The sequence below is a fragment of the Euprymna scolopes genome, chromosome 36 (genome assembly GCF_053919585.1).
Source record: "Euprymna scolopes isolate OS-2025 chromosome 36, ASM5391958v1, whole genome shotgun sequence".
Classification (NCBI taxonomy): domain Eukaryota; kingdom Metazoa; phylum Mollusca; class Cephalopoda; order Sepiida; family Sepiolidae; genus Euprymna; species Euprymna scolopes.
Genome location: NC_136517.1, coordinates 72,171,556 through 72,185,144, shown reverse-complemented (window position 1 = coordinate 72,185,144; position 13,589 = coordinate 72,171,556). Strand labels below are relative to the sequence as shown.

The following is a 13,589-nucleotide window of genomic DNA, read 5'->3' as shown; positions in this document are numbered from 1 at the left end:
TTCTGAACGGAATTGAATCCTATTTTATTCTTAATAAGAGGCTACAAGAAAAACTGACCTATCAAAATTGAATATTGATTTTGATCAATGATGAAATTTTTAATTTCTCTGCAATTTGTTTCATGCAGTAATTAGCAAATATCTTTTTTTATAAAATTACAAATGTTTTTATATTTGTATATACAAGATTCACCCCTAAACTAATTGACCGATCCTCATTTTGCAACACAGCTGTAAGGAGTAGTAATGTGGGTTATATTTTGTTTCATAAAAAGGTGGAAGTTATTTGTTAAAATTCAGATATTTCTAATTTTTTTAATATTTTAACAATATGTATTAATATTTTCCAAATTTTAGTTTCTTTGGAGTATTTAAAAAAACTTTTAGGAGGCATGTACACAACCTCCATTAGAAAATTCAACTATACCAGATTTGCCTCAACTTTCATCCCATTGTTAGACACAAATTAAGCAAGATTCTTTGAATTTCAAATTCTTAAGATTCCTTAAGGTTAAGCTTGATGTTTTAGACATTTTCTATAATTAAAATCCTGTAGTGGATTTAGAGGAAGATTAGAATAAGGGTTCTTGAAATAAGGTTTAGTATCATTATATTTTGATTTTAATCTTGTAAAAAAAACATAAAAATGATGCAAAACTGTTTGTTTGGGGAATTAACTTTACCTGTCCTAGGACGGGTATTTTTTTTTTAAATTTTTGTGTGAAAATATTTCTGAAAATTTCCATTTTATCATAAATGCAATTAAAATTTTTGTCACTCTTCAGAAATCTATTTTTGTTTTGCTATGAGTGAATGGTAGCATGAACCTTTCATGGGTTTTTCTCGTTTATATTTTTATATTTTTAATATTGATGGAGATATTTCCCTTTTCCATCTTTAGTTCCTGACCGAAATACTCTTATAATGATGCTGCATCGAGAGCAAGAACTCCAAAGAACCAAGCTAATCCAAAAAGCTTACTCCCTCCCTTACGGTGACAAACGAGCAGTAACATATCAGACTAAGTTACGGGTAGTGCGAGAATTTGGTCTGCCAGACTCGGCGGTTGAAATCTTGCAGAACAGCCAATACTATTACCCGGAAGAATCACAGTATGTGGAGCGACAATATCGGGTGAACTCTTCCTCATCATCGTCTTCGTCTCCGAGCCGGCACAAGCACAGTCCCAGCACCACCGTGCCGTCACCAACACGAGCTTACAGTCCCGCAGAGGTCACATGTCCTCAGGTAACGACACTTGACTGTGTTGCCCATTGTACAACCCATCCTGACCTCAAGCGTAGTCCTTCCACACCTGTGCCCTCTCCAACCAGGTGTTACAGCCCCGTACAGGTAAGCTACACTTGCCATCATCGTTACGTTCAAATATATGATAGTAAAGTAGGAAATCTATTTTCATTTCTTTTGTTTTTTTGTTGAATAATATATTTGAACAACATATTAGAAAATTTACCAGATGTGGACCATATTTAACTAAAATATTTAACTACTAATTTTAGATTTAAAAAAAAACTTTTCTTCTCAGTTTAGAAGATGCTCAGTGAATTTAGGATCCTCATGTGACATTAGCAGAAGAATAGGAATAGCAACTTCTGTATTTGGATGTCTTCATGAAAAGAGCAAGAAGGATATATTAAACACGTCTGAAGTTAAAATTTTACACTGTACTGATAGTGCTTAGGCACTTCTGTAGTATGCGGACGGCAGCCATTGTTAAGGAGTGATAACTCCAATTTCTTCTTGGTCAAATAACATCGCAAATAAGTAACAAATAAGAATTTTTTTCCGAACAGACAAATATTTTAAAAGCAAAACATTTATTGTATAAAAATGTATCAATATATAATTGTAAAAACATTTAGTTAAAAGTCTGTAAGAAAATATAATTTTAATGAAACAATTTTGTAATGAAAGAAACATTGGATTTTTATAAAGTAAATTATTTTTTTTTTTTAACAAATAATTTTTTGAAGGGTTAACAATAAATTAATAATTTAAATGAAACATTTTTCCGAATTAAAGCAACGTTGAAGTTCTTTTTCTTTCCCAAAACATTTCTTGAATTGAAGTAAAATTGTGGCATTTGTTGAAGTGTCAACAAAGAGTTTGCATAAGAAAATATAATTTTGATAAAACAATTTTGTAATCAAAGCAACATTGGATTTTTATAAAGTAAAATTGTTGGCTTTTTTTTTTTTTTTTTTTTAACAAATAAATAATTTAAATAAAACATTTTTCGAATTAAAGCCACATTGAAGGCTCAACAACTGAGAAGCACTACCTGGTGACAGTTTAGTGAAATGCACCAAAAAAAGATGGCCGCCATCCGCATACTGAAAAGTGCCAGTTCTTATTGCTGTATATAAGCAAATGAAATATGGATTATACTGTCAGAGCTTGAGAAACTCAATGCTTTTAAAATTAAATGTTTAAGAAACATCCTTAAAGTAACTGTAAGATAGACTAAGAAATGCAGATATGAGAAAAGGCTCAATATTAATGGTAATACCAAACGACATACCGTTGAGTGTTGGACAATGCACATTTTGCTACTTAATCTGACAGTCATAATTTTTTAAATCAGTAATTAAGATTTCTCCTACATTAATCAATATAAAACTTATATGACTGAATTCAAAATAAAATTTTCTTTAAAATGGTGTTTTAATATTTTTGTTGTATATTCTAAGAAAACACAATTTAACAACAAAACATGCCACCATGGCATGTCTGCAAGCGGTAAATGACTTTTTCAATGCACATGTTTAAGGTCTGGTCATATAAATACTTGACATGGAAGTTCTACTAATGGCGTTTCATATTTTGAAACCAATAAGAAAAAATGATGGCGTTTCATATTTTGAAACCAATAAGAAAAAATGATGGCGTTTCATATTTTGAAACCAATAAGAAAAAATGATGGCGTTTCATATTTTGAAACCAATAAGAAAAAATGATGGCGTTTCATATTTTGAAACCAATAAGAAAAAATGATGGCGTTTCATATTTTGAAACCAATAAGAAAAAATGATGGCGTTTCATATTTTGAAACCAATAAGAAAAAATGATGGCGTTTCATATTTTGAAACCAATAAGAAAAAATGATGGCGTTTCATATTTTGAAACCAATAAGAAAAAATGATGGCGTTTCATATTTTTAAACCAATAAGAAAAAAGAATTGTCTTGACCATTTTAAACAAAACACTACTAACCGCTAATATTAACTGATCCATCAATAACGTTATTTCAAAAAAGAGATCAATGTAGTTTTGATATGTTCCCTGCCTACTAGACTCCAATTATGTAAAGAAATCATATAAAGATTTAATTCAAGAAAGATTAAGAGGCTGTTGGAACTGGCATGTCACTTCTGACTGTTGAAAGACTGGTTTAAGATTATATATGGCAAAATTTTGTTTTCAAGCATGTGGTGAAGCTCTCTGGAGTATGCAAATAAGTTAAGTATTTTCAGCCTTATCTTCATGAAAATTGTAACTATATTTCCATTCTTTTTTTTTTTTAAATTGATTATAAACAATTTTTAAGTTTGAATTTCCTTTGGAATCTGTCTGGAAGAAGAAATAAGGAAATTTCAGGCTTCATCAGCAAAAGAATGACAGAAAAAGTCAGAAATGAAAGATTCAGGATTTGACTAAGAGAAAAATACATGAGAGATGAATAAAACCAGTTTTATTGTGTTTGATTAAAGTTATTTGTTATATTTGACTTCTCGGCTATTAACTATACTGTAAGATTACCAAATTTTCTCCCAATCTCTTTAGTTTGTTTGCCATCATTTCTTCTCTTCCAGTGTTCATTGATTAGGTTTGTCTATTTTACAGCATTATTTATAGCTAAAATTTATCAAATGCATGAAAAATGACCAGTATGACATGTATGGTTTGGATTCTTTGAACTACTGTTCTCCTCTTGAGTGATATTTGTACAATGTTTTGATTGATGTAACCTCTGACCTTCAAGTGTATCATGTCAAACTCAGAAATCTGCACAGAATTTCTAAATAAAAATCCACGAGGGTAGCATGTTCTTATTTTGTCAGCCATTGCGGATTACTTAGAACTTCTACCCAGTCGCAGCTGATGGAATGAAAATATGCTACTCCATTCAATTACATTCAAAATGTTGTGCAGATTCCAGAGTTCAACAAGATGCACCTAAAGAAGGTCAGAGGCTCCACTGATTGAAATGTTGTGAAAAATAACACCAAGATGAGAACCATAATCCGAAAAAGTCAAATAATCTGAATAATCAAATCCTCATCTAAAAAATTCAGAAACCTGATAATACAAACTTGTTCTCAAAAAACATTTGAAAAACTTAAAACAAAAAAATTATTTGACTTGTTTATTTTCGTTCAAGCTTAGAATAATTATCAAACGACAATAATTGATTATGCAACATAAACTTATAATTAGTTTTTATACATGAACTGTGAGTTCAAGATTCACCCAAATTTGTGTTGTTTTTGCAGTAGATTAGTGACTCTTTCAACAAATAGTTTATCTTTGGTTTAGAAGCACAAATGAACTATAATACTTGACTGTTTCTGATAAACTTTAATTTGAGCCACAAATTACTTCCTATCAATTTTGTTATTTTGAAGAATTATTTTATGTTACTCTATTTCAATATAGATTTACAGCTGAAAAAATAAGAGGTTAATAATAATAATAATAATAATGATACGCGGGACGTGCAATAAGTAATGCCCCTGACCCACTTCCAGTTATCTGATCTAGCTGAAATTTTGCATGTGCAATGATTTATATCTCTACGGGTTATGTGGCAAATTACAGCTCTGAACTAATTGTGGTTTCTGTTTTACAAGTGTTTGAACTGAGTCAGTTGTGAAATGGAGCCTGTTGAATGTCGAGCAGTGATCCGGTTTTTGCATTTGAAAGGACGCACACCACAGGAGACTTTTGATGAAATGAAAGAAACTTATGGTGATAATGCTCCATCATATGACCTTGTAAAACGCTGGCATCATGAATTTAAACATGGCCGGAAGTCTGTGGAAACAGCTCCCAGACCTAGTCGCCCCCCCCCCTTCTGCAATTGATGAGGCATCTGTCCGTCAAGTTGAGGCTGCCATTTTGGAAGATCGGCGCATTACTATTCGCCAAATAGCCCAAGATGTCAAGATTAGTACAGGATCTGTGGAAACTATCATTCATGACCATTTGCATATGCATAACGTGTCTGCCAGATGGATTCCCAGGTTGCTCACACCATTCCAGAAGCAAGAATGCATCGAATGCTCGAGGATGAATTTGGAGATGTGCCAAGAAGATGAGTCAAAGATTTCAAAAGACTGATTACACAGGATGAAACCTGGGTCCATCACTATGATTCAGAGACCAAAGCCCAGTCAAAGCAGTGGAAGCACTCGACTCACCACCTCCAAAGAAGGCAAGGATGCAGCCCTCCGCTGGCAAGGTCATGCTCAGTCTTTTGGGACCAGGACAGAGTAGTGATGACAGATTTCCTGGCAAAGGGTAGCACAATTACAGGAGCCTATTATGCTTCACTTTTGAGGAAATTAAGGGAAGCTATCAAAATCAAGAGGCGGGGCAAGATCAGCAAAGGTACCCTCCTCCTACAGGACAATGCTCCAGTCCACAATTCGCATGTCGCCAGATCAGAAGCATAGGCGTGTGGTTATGAAATCCTTCCCCATCTTCCCTACTCTCCTGACCTTGCACCCTCTGACTTTCACCTCTTCCCAGCCATGAAGTTGTTTTTGAAAGGAAAGCGTTTCCCAGATGATCCAGCCTTGATTTCTGAAGTCAAGTCATGATTGGAGGACCAACCCGGGGTGTTCTACAAAAACGGTCTCCAGAGCTGCATCAAACGATGGGAGAAATGCATAACTCTGGGTGGTTCCTATGTAGAGAAAGATTAATAATTGTGCCAAGTTTCGTTGCTCTACTGTTATGGGAAGTGGGTCAGGGGCATTACTTATTGCACGCCCCTCATAGTAATAGTAATAATAACAATAAAAACACAGTCATGATAATAATGAGAGAAAAAGAACACAAACAACCGACTTTGAGATTCAAATGTTTTTAATATCCAAAAAATAAAGCAAAAAAATAATGATTGTGTTGCAAAAAATCCTATTTGTTGGTGCTTTAAAATTCTTGTGTAATTAAGGGATTTCTTTAGCATCTGTGATTTTTCCCCTCACTAAGCAGGGAGTCCTTACTTTTCACAATGCCTAACTGAATGTAATGAATGCTGATTGGATTTAAATAGATCAACTAATTCCATAGTCCTTATCTGCATCCATTACACCTTTCATAATAATACAATATATATATATATAAAAAAAAAATTAAATTAACATAAAGCGCAGTATATTGTTTGTGTTTCTTTTTAAAACCATGGGAATTTCCCAACTTTTGCGAGATGCTTCATCGAACAATTTTTATGTCATTAACAAAGATCAGATGTTTTTACTTATATTGCAGGGAATAACAAATTTCTTCAAAGGTCATAAAAGATTATGACACAAGGTCAAGGTTTATCTGGGCTTATTGACTGAGCTGGGTTTAATGCTTATCCAATCAATTAGAGAAATCAATCTTTTCTTTATTTGATATGTATTAAGTATTGTATATATACTAGTAAAAATATACTCCTTCTCAACATTTTTGGTTGTATATATAATGTACGTATTTAGTTTGATGAACCGTGACTTGTGACACTTTTTGCTGTATGCACCCCCTCACTCCCCAAGGAGGAGGAAATGCCCAAGAGGATGGTCTTCTGACAACAAAATAGATACTACACTATACCCTCCTCCCCCCAAGAAAGAGGAATGAGAATGCCTAGGAGGATGGTATCAAATGAACATCCCAAAATGAAGAGGTAATGCTTGGAAGGATGGTATCATCATATATTAACATGTACTACACTACCTCCATTCCAAGAATTGAGCATTGAAAGATGTGTAGGGTCGACTTCAGACGAATACTAAATCTCCATTAGTAATGTGTATATATATATATATATATATATAAAATGGGAAAAATGTGCTTTTTCAATTATATTTCACACTTTATTTATACCAATCATTTTCTTAATGAAGCTTGATATGTGAAATATAACTACAGAGCATATACAAATAAATGATAAAAAGTCTATATTCCAAATTTCAAAATGTTGTTCATCTTACCATTTATTTATTTCAGTATGTTAAAATGTTCAATTCTTAATAGCACCTGTTTCATAGCGCAGAAACAATCATATAATTATGTCAATTTAATATTTTTTACCCAGACTCATCAGAAGTATAAGAACTTTAAAAGAAAATAAGAAGAATTTGAGCATGATTACATAAATCTGAAAAAAATCTGAAGAATAGTTGCAATTGTGTTTTATGATATTTGTGCCATCTTTGATTTTTCAGCAACACACACACATACACACACACACACACATACACACATACACACACACACACACATATATAATCTTTTAGTCATGAAGAAAGTATAAAATGCAGTTTAAATTCCTAAGTTTAACTAAATTCACGTGTCATTTTAACATGTTCATTTAAGAACTTGACATTTGTATAAGCTGAATTACGACTGGAAAATTCTCAAATGAACTCAACAATTAAACATGAAATCGTGAAGCAAAAAAAGGAATCAGCTGTTTAGCATGTGAATGTTTTGGAGATTCAAAAATAGGACAGTTATTAAATTCATTTTCCTCAGCAATACTGATGAAAATGCCACCTCCCCCATAATCAAATCTAAATGCACGATTCAGTTAATATTTCACTGAAAAACAAGTAAATAACAATAAAAAATACTACCCTTAAAAACTATCTTGATACACACACACATATATTACTAGCTGTACCTAACCAGCATTACCAAAAACAACAAAAAAAAAACGATTTGTTTATGGCAAAACAACTAATTTTTGTGGCTTTAATTTGCAATCAAATTATTTTGTGAAAGTTATTTTTAACATGTTCATTTTAGAACTTGACATGAATCAATTAATAGGAAAAAAATAATCGTTTGAAATATGTGATTTAGATATTTATTTAGAAATGTTGCTAAGAATATAAATAATTATTCCACTTATAGAATTACTTTATTCAACAAAACCAAACCAGATTATTCCAGAATTGAAGATGACCGTCATACCTCAAATCAGGGCAGTACCACTAGAAAGAAGTCTGTCAGAATTATTGACAATTTTGCACATCCTATCCAGGTGTACTTATTAAATAGTAATAAACTGTTGGATATCCATGATTTAAAACTTGATGGACAAGTCAGACATAGACTGAAGGTTGTTTGTACTAAATATGATTGAAATGCAGAAAGGATTGTGAATTTTATTAATGATTCTATGAAAAGTATTTATGGGGAGAGGGGTCATCCTATAATAATATATCAAACTAGCAAAAATACCTGCGCTTTGCGTGGGATTTTGCTGTACGCTTGAGTGCCTGAATAAGTGGATGTTGTAAGAGCAACTATTGCTTAAGGTGTTTCAAATTTTTTAGCTTTTTTAATTTTTTTTAATTTAAATTTTTTTAGTTTTTTAAATTAAAAAAAATTTTTTTAGTTTTTTTAGTTTTTTTAATTTTTTTAGTTTTTAAAAATTTTTTTAGTTTTTTTAGTTTTTTATCTGCTGAAATGACTGAAATCCAACTATGAACTTTAAAGCAAATATTATAGGTTATATCAAAGTTGACACTTGTATTCTTACACATAAATTGAAACAGTTAAAGAATCACAATGGTTAACATTTGTTTAGTATCACAAATACAGTTTTATCAAAGATATAGCAAACGTACCTGTGGTTCGCGTGGGGGTTTGATGTGCACTCGGGTCAAAATTAAGAGATACAATGCAATAAATTAGGGCCTATGTTAGGGACCACTATCATGCCAAATTTTATGAAGATTGGTTGAGGGTGGAGGAGGGTGATCTGATTGAAATTCACAAAGAAGTTGGCCAGCAAACCCAACTTGGTGCACCATCCCTATGTGGGTGAGTTTATGAAGAGCCGCACCAAATATGACTTTAACCTTTGACATTGATAAATTGTATGAACCATCCATAGGTTGGAGACCATCATCATGTCAGGTTTGGTTATGATCGGTCTATTAGTGTGGGCTGTAAGAGTTGTACACATACACGCTACTACTCTGTATATATGTAGAAGAGTAAATTTCTTTCAAAAGATTCTAATAACCAAACTAATGTGTGAGTGAATGATTTAATGTTTAATAATGAATGATTCATGATTTTATGCATTCAAACATGGTAAACGTCCAGAATAGTTAATGGTTAAGAATCATAAAACAATGAAAATAATAGTTTATACCAAATGCAGTAAAATTAAATTCTCTACCGACCCATATACTTTTAACATGTTGAAACTGTAAGAGATTTTTTATTTCAGAATTTAATTTCAATGAAATCTTATTACACAAAAAAATGACTGATGCACATTTCCAAAGTAATCACTTTATTTTTTGCTTAACTTCATGCTGAAAGGATATTAAAACAAGAGAATTTCTTCCTGCCACTCACCAAAATCAGAGTAGAAACCATTCTCTTCAAATTAAATTCTTGTAAAAACACATGATAGCCTATTTAGGCAAGCTGCATCTCGATAACCATTATTGTTTGTGTGTCAAGAAAACGCCTTTTTTCAAAATAAAGTTCTGAAATAAAAAAAATGTTTAGTTTTCATACGATGAAAGTATACAAGTCAGTAGAGCATTAAATTCTACTGAATTTGCTATAAATCATTTATTTTTAATTTTTTTGTTTATGAGTTTTCAACTGTTAACTATTCTGTACTTTACCCTAAAGCAGTTAATGACTTTTTTGTTGTTTTTCAGTTACAATTAAAACTTTTTGTTTATTTGTTTGCAGAATGATCCAAACTCATGTGCTGAGAGTGTCCTGAGTGATATGATGCCTGACATTGCCATGGCAACAGCCTCCCTCAACCAGATGCACATGCATGAAACGGGAGAATTAGACTTGGACATTGTGTCAGATGGAAATCACCATGGAACCTTGTATGTGTAAGGTTTTTCTGCAAGGAAGCAAGTCAGAAAAACAGTGTTAAGTGCTCGCTCTTCTTCCCCCTTCCCCTCTCATATTTTGACGTTGACTAACGTTTTCTCCCTAAGCTGCTGTTACGACTGGCTAAATTCAGTTTACGAAAGAAAGACTCTGCAATACCTGTGCTGTACGAAAGAAAAACACTGAAGGGTTCATCTATCATCGAAGATGTCCTACAACCATTTAATACAAAAACAAAGACTCTTACTGTCTCTCACTCTCTCTGTTTTTCTCTCCCCACCACACACACACTGTGTGTGTGTGTGTGTGTATAATATATATATATATATACATATACACACACACACAAATACACTAAATGTGGTTGTCTATAAAAACGTTATAAAGGATCTCTTCCCTCCCCCACTCTCTTACTCCCTGATTTAAAAAAAGATTTTGTGGCATCATCAATTGTGCATGGTTATTCTTTATCTCTTTCTTTTCTCTCTCTTTTTCTCTACTACTCTTTTAAGCTTTGTAAAATCACTTCTCTCCTCCATTTTCTCCTTGCTCTTCCAATATCTATCTCCTTCCTCTTTTCTCAACATCTCTCCTCTTCCTCTTTATATATTTGGTTCTCTCCTACAATGTCTCTTTAGTTTTCAGTCTCTCCTTGTCTCCTATTATTCTCTTTCTGACACTTGATTTCACTTAAGCTCTGCTCCTCGCATCTCATTTACATTTTCTTTTTTGAATTCTTCTAAACTTCTTCAAATCCTTCATTTAAAACAGCAAAATCCAATTTCTTTTTAAACCATCAAGTATTCTATTCTTATTTTAATAAGAAAACAAATCTCAAATTAGGGAGTTTTCGACTTCCTTGAATCGATCTCTGCAAAGTCCTGATATCATATGTTCACAATATCATTTTAGTGATCATCATCGTAGCAGTTATTATAGAATTACTTAGATTACCCAAGGGAAGATCAGTTAGAACAGTTACTATTTCTCTCTCTCTCACACAATTTAGACTTGTATTTGACAAGAAGCCTGGCTCTTTCTGTTGGTTTACATACACAATTTCTCAAATTTAATTTAGGAAGCACAGATAATATATAATTATTATTAACCTGCTTTTGTCATTGCATTGACTCTCATTTGTCTTGTTTCATTCTTTTTAAATGAAGTTTTCACAACATCTGATTATTTATAAGTATGAAAAATGTTTTTTAAAAGATTTTTTTCATTTTTAAAGAATATGCTTTTGTGTTATTAGCCTTTCCTGGCAGTCTTCCCCATAATAGGGTGATGGGAGGGGGATAATCCAAAGATTCTCATTATTTTATGATTCTCATACTTTTCTGCAGTTGCAAGATAACATTTTCTGGTTTCTTTACGTCTTTGTAAAGATTTTAATGAGAAAAAAGATTTTTAAATATAATTTTAAAAGTTCCTGAAATTTTTAAAAAATAAGAATTATGAAATAATTTTTACCTCATTTTGACAAATTTCTTTTTAAAGGTATATTGCCATAACCATCTTTCCACCCACAAAAGAAAACCACACACACACACACACAAAAGAAGCTCATAGTCATTTTATAAACAAAGAAAAAACAGTTTAAAATCCTAGTAATACTAACTTACAGATTTCATCGCCGACTTGCCACTGGAAAATTCACAAATACAAAAAGAGACTCAAGTGTATGAACATTGAAACATAAATAATTTAAATCTTCACTATGTGACTACTATGGTGTTTCAAAACAGAACCGTTATTAAATTCATGGCTCTCCAGCAGTACTTATAAAAATACCACCTCTCCTATACCCAAATGTAGACAATTAAGTTATTTCACTAAGAAAGAAAATAATGTTAGAAATTATTCTAGTTAATAAAATATAATAATCATTAAATTTGCATGCGGCAAAAAACATGTATGCATTTATGAGGTAGATATTTCATACATGAGTTATTTCAATACTGTCTTTAACATAATCTCAGATGAATGGATTATATCATTTAGAGCTTTCATATTATAATTTCCCATCAACTCAAGTTTGTAGGAATGTTCTTTTTGCCTGTACAAAGATAATTGCATGTTAATAATAATAACTACAGTTTCTAATATTTTTAGGCAATGTTCATATACCTAGTCACTATATTTGGCATAGGACACCTTCTCCAATATATATTTCCCTCTGCCGTTTTATACATATATATATATATATATATATATATATATATATATATATATATGAAATAAAGGACTACCAAATCATGTTTGTGGCAAAACGTATATGTTGAATCGAAATTGCTTAGTGCTAATATAAAAGTAAAGCATTTCTATCAAGAATTAATTAGCTGGCATTGTGATAATTTGATAGGATATGATTAGTTAAAACTGTGTGAATTGGTTTCTCGTTTTATGTTCTTGAAAGTGTTTTATTTTTAACTACAAATTACAGTTAATTATTTGTAGGAGTGCCAAGTATTTAAAATTATCTGAAAGCCAAAATAAAAGAAAATAGTTATGTAAACTTTTGCTGGCCATAAAATTCCTTGTGATCAAGAGATAAAGATTACACTGGTTTAAAGTGGAGCCCTTTTAAAGTGGTCCCTTATTTTGAGGTACGGTTTCAAATCCTATCTGAATTTTATTTTTCACTTTGTACTTTTTTATGTTAAGATAATTATCATCTCTTAATATAATGCAGTATTTGTCTATGCAAAACATGGATATGCTTAACAAAATCAATTATACGGGACTGACCATTAGTTATACAAAAGATAAACACTTAGCTACATATTAAAATAATTTAAAAAACTTATAATGATTTTATAATAATGTTTGAAAATTACCATATCTTCCTCTACGATCAATTCAACAGATTTAGATTCCGAACAGAACTATAGAAGTATGTCTGTCTTTAATTGCAGGAAGGTTGGTCGACCAAGGAAAATTTGGAAACAAGTGATTTGACAAGACCACACAGTGTGTAATCCAGAGACAGTTAACCAGATCATCCATGAGACCTGGAAAGTGAGCTTGCATTATATCAGATTAGGTTTTGAAAGCTTAAAACATGTCTAACCAAACCAAATGTCATGACCAATTTCTGTCGATAAAACCCAGGTTTCTTTATTTTATAAAGTTCATTAGGTAGCCAATAATGAAGTAAAATGGAATGAGATATTTCAGTTGTGTGAAAAAAAAAATTTTCAAACTATTCAAGGTAAAAGTCTGTCAAGCATCTAACTATTATTACCGTTTTTTGCTTTATTTTACTTCAGTTGAAGTTCTCAAATCAAGGGGACCTATACCTTTTGCCCAACACTTGAAATCTATATGAGATACATAGATATTCGTATGTTCCTTTAAACTTCTTTACATCTCAAACACTGAGTTAGTAAAGAAGTTGAACATAATTTTCCTCTCGCCAATCAACCATTTTCATATATTATAGTATATCTTTCATTTTGGTCTCTTTATCTTAC

General features: G+C 31.8%; 1 protein-coding gene across 1 annotated transcript in view; it reads left to right on the top strand.

Moving 5' to 3' along the window:
- The window catches only part of LOC145260588 (BTB/POZ domain-containing protein 7-like), a 328,060-nt gene extending 314,850 nt beyond the window's left edge, over nucleotides 1-13,210 (top strand). Inside the window, exons 8-10 of the mRNA XM_080118864.1 lie at nucleotides 902-1,353; nucleotides 9,958-10,106; nucleotides 13,032-13,210. Coding sequence (XP_079974990.1) covers nucleotides 902-1,353; nucleotides 9,958-10,106; nucleotides 13,032-13,074 — 644 coding nt within the window. The 3' untranslated portion in view covers nucleotides 13,075-13,210. The remainder of the gene's footprint in view (nucleotides 1-901; nucleotides 1,354-9,957; nucleotides 10,107-13,031) is intronic.
- The last annotated feature ends 379 nt before the right edge of the window (nucleotides 13,211-13,589 follow it).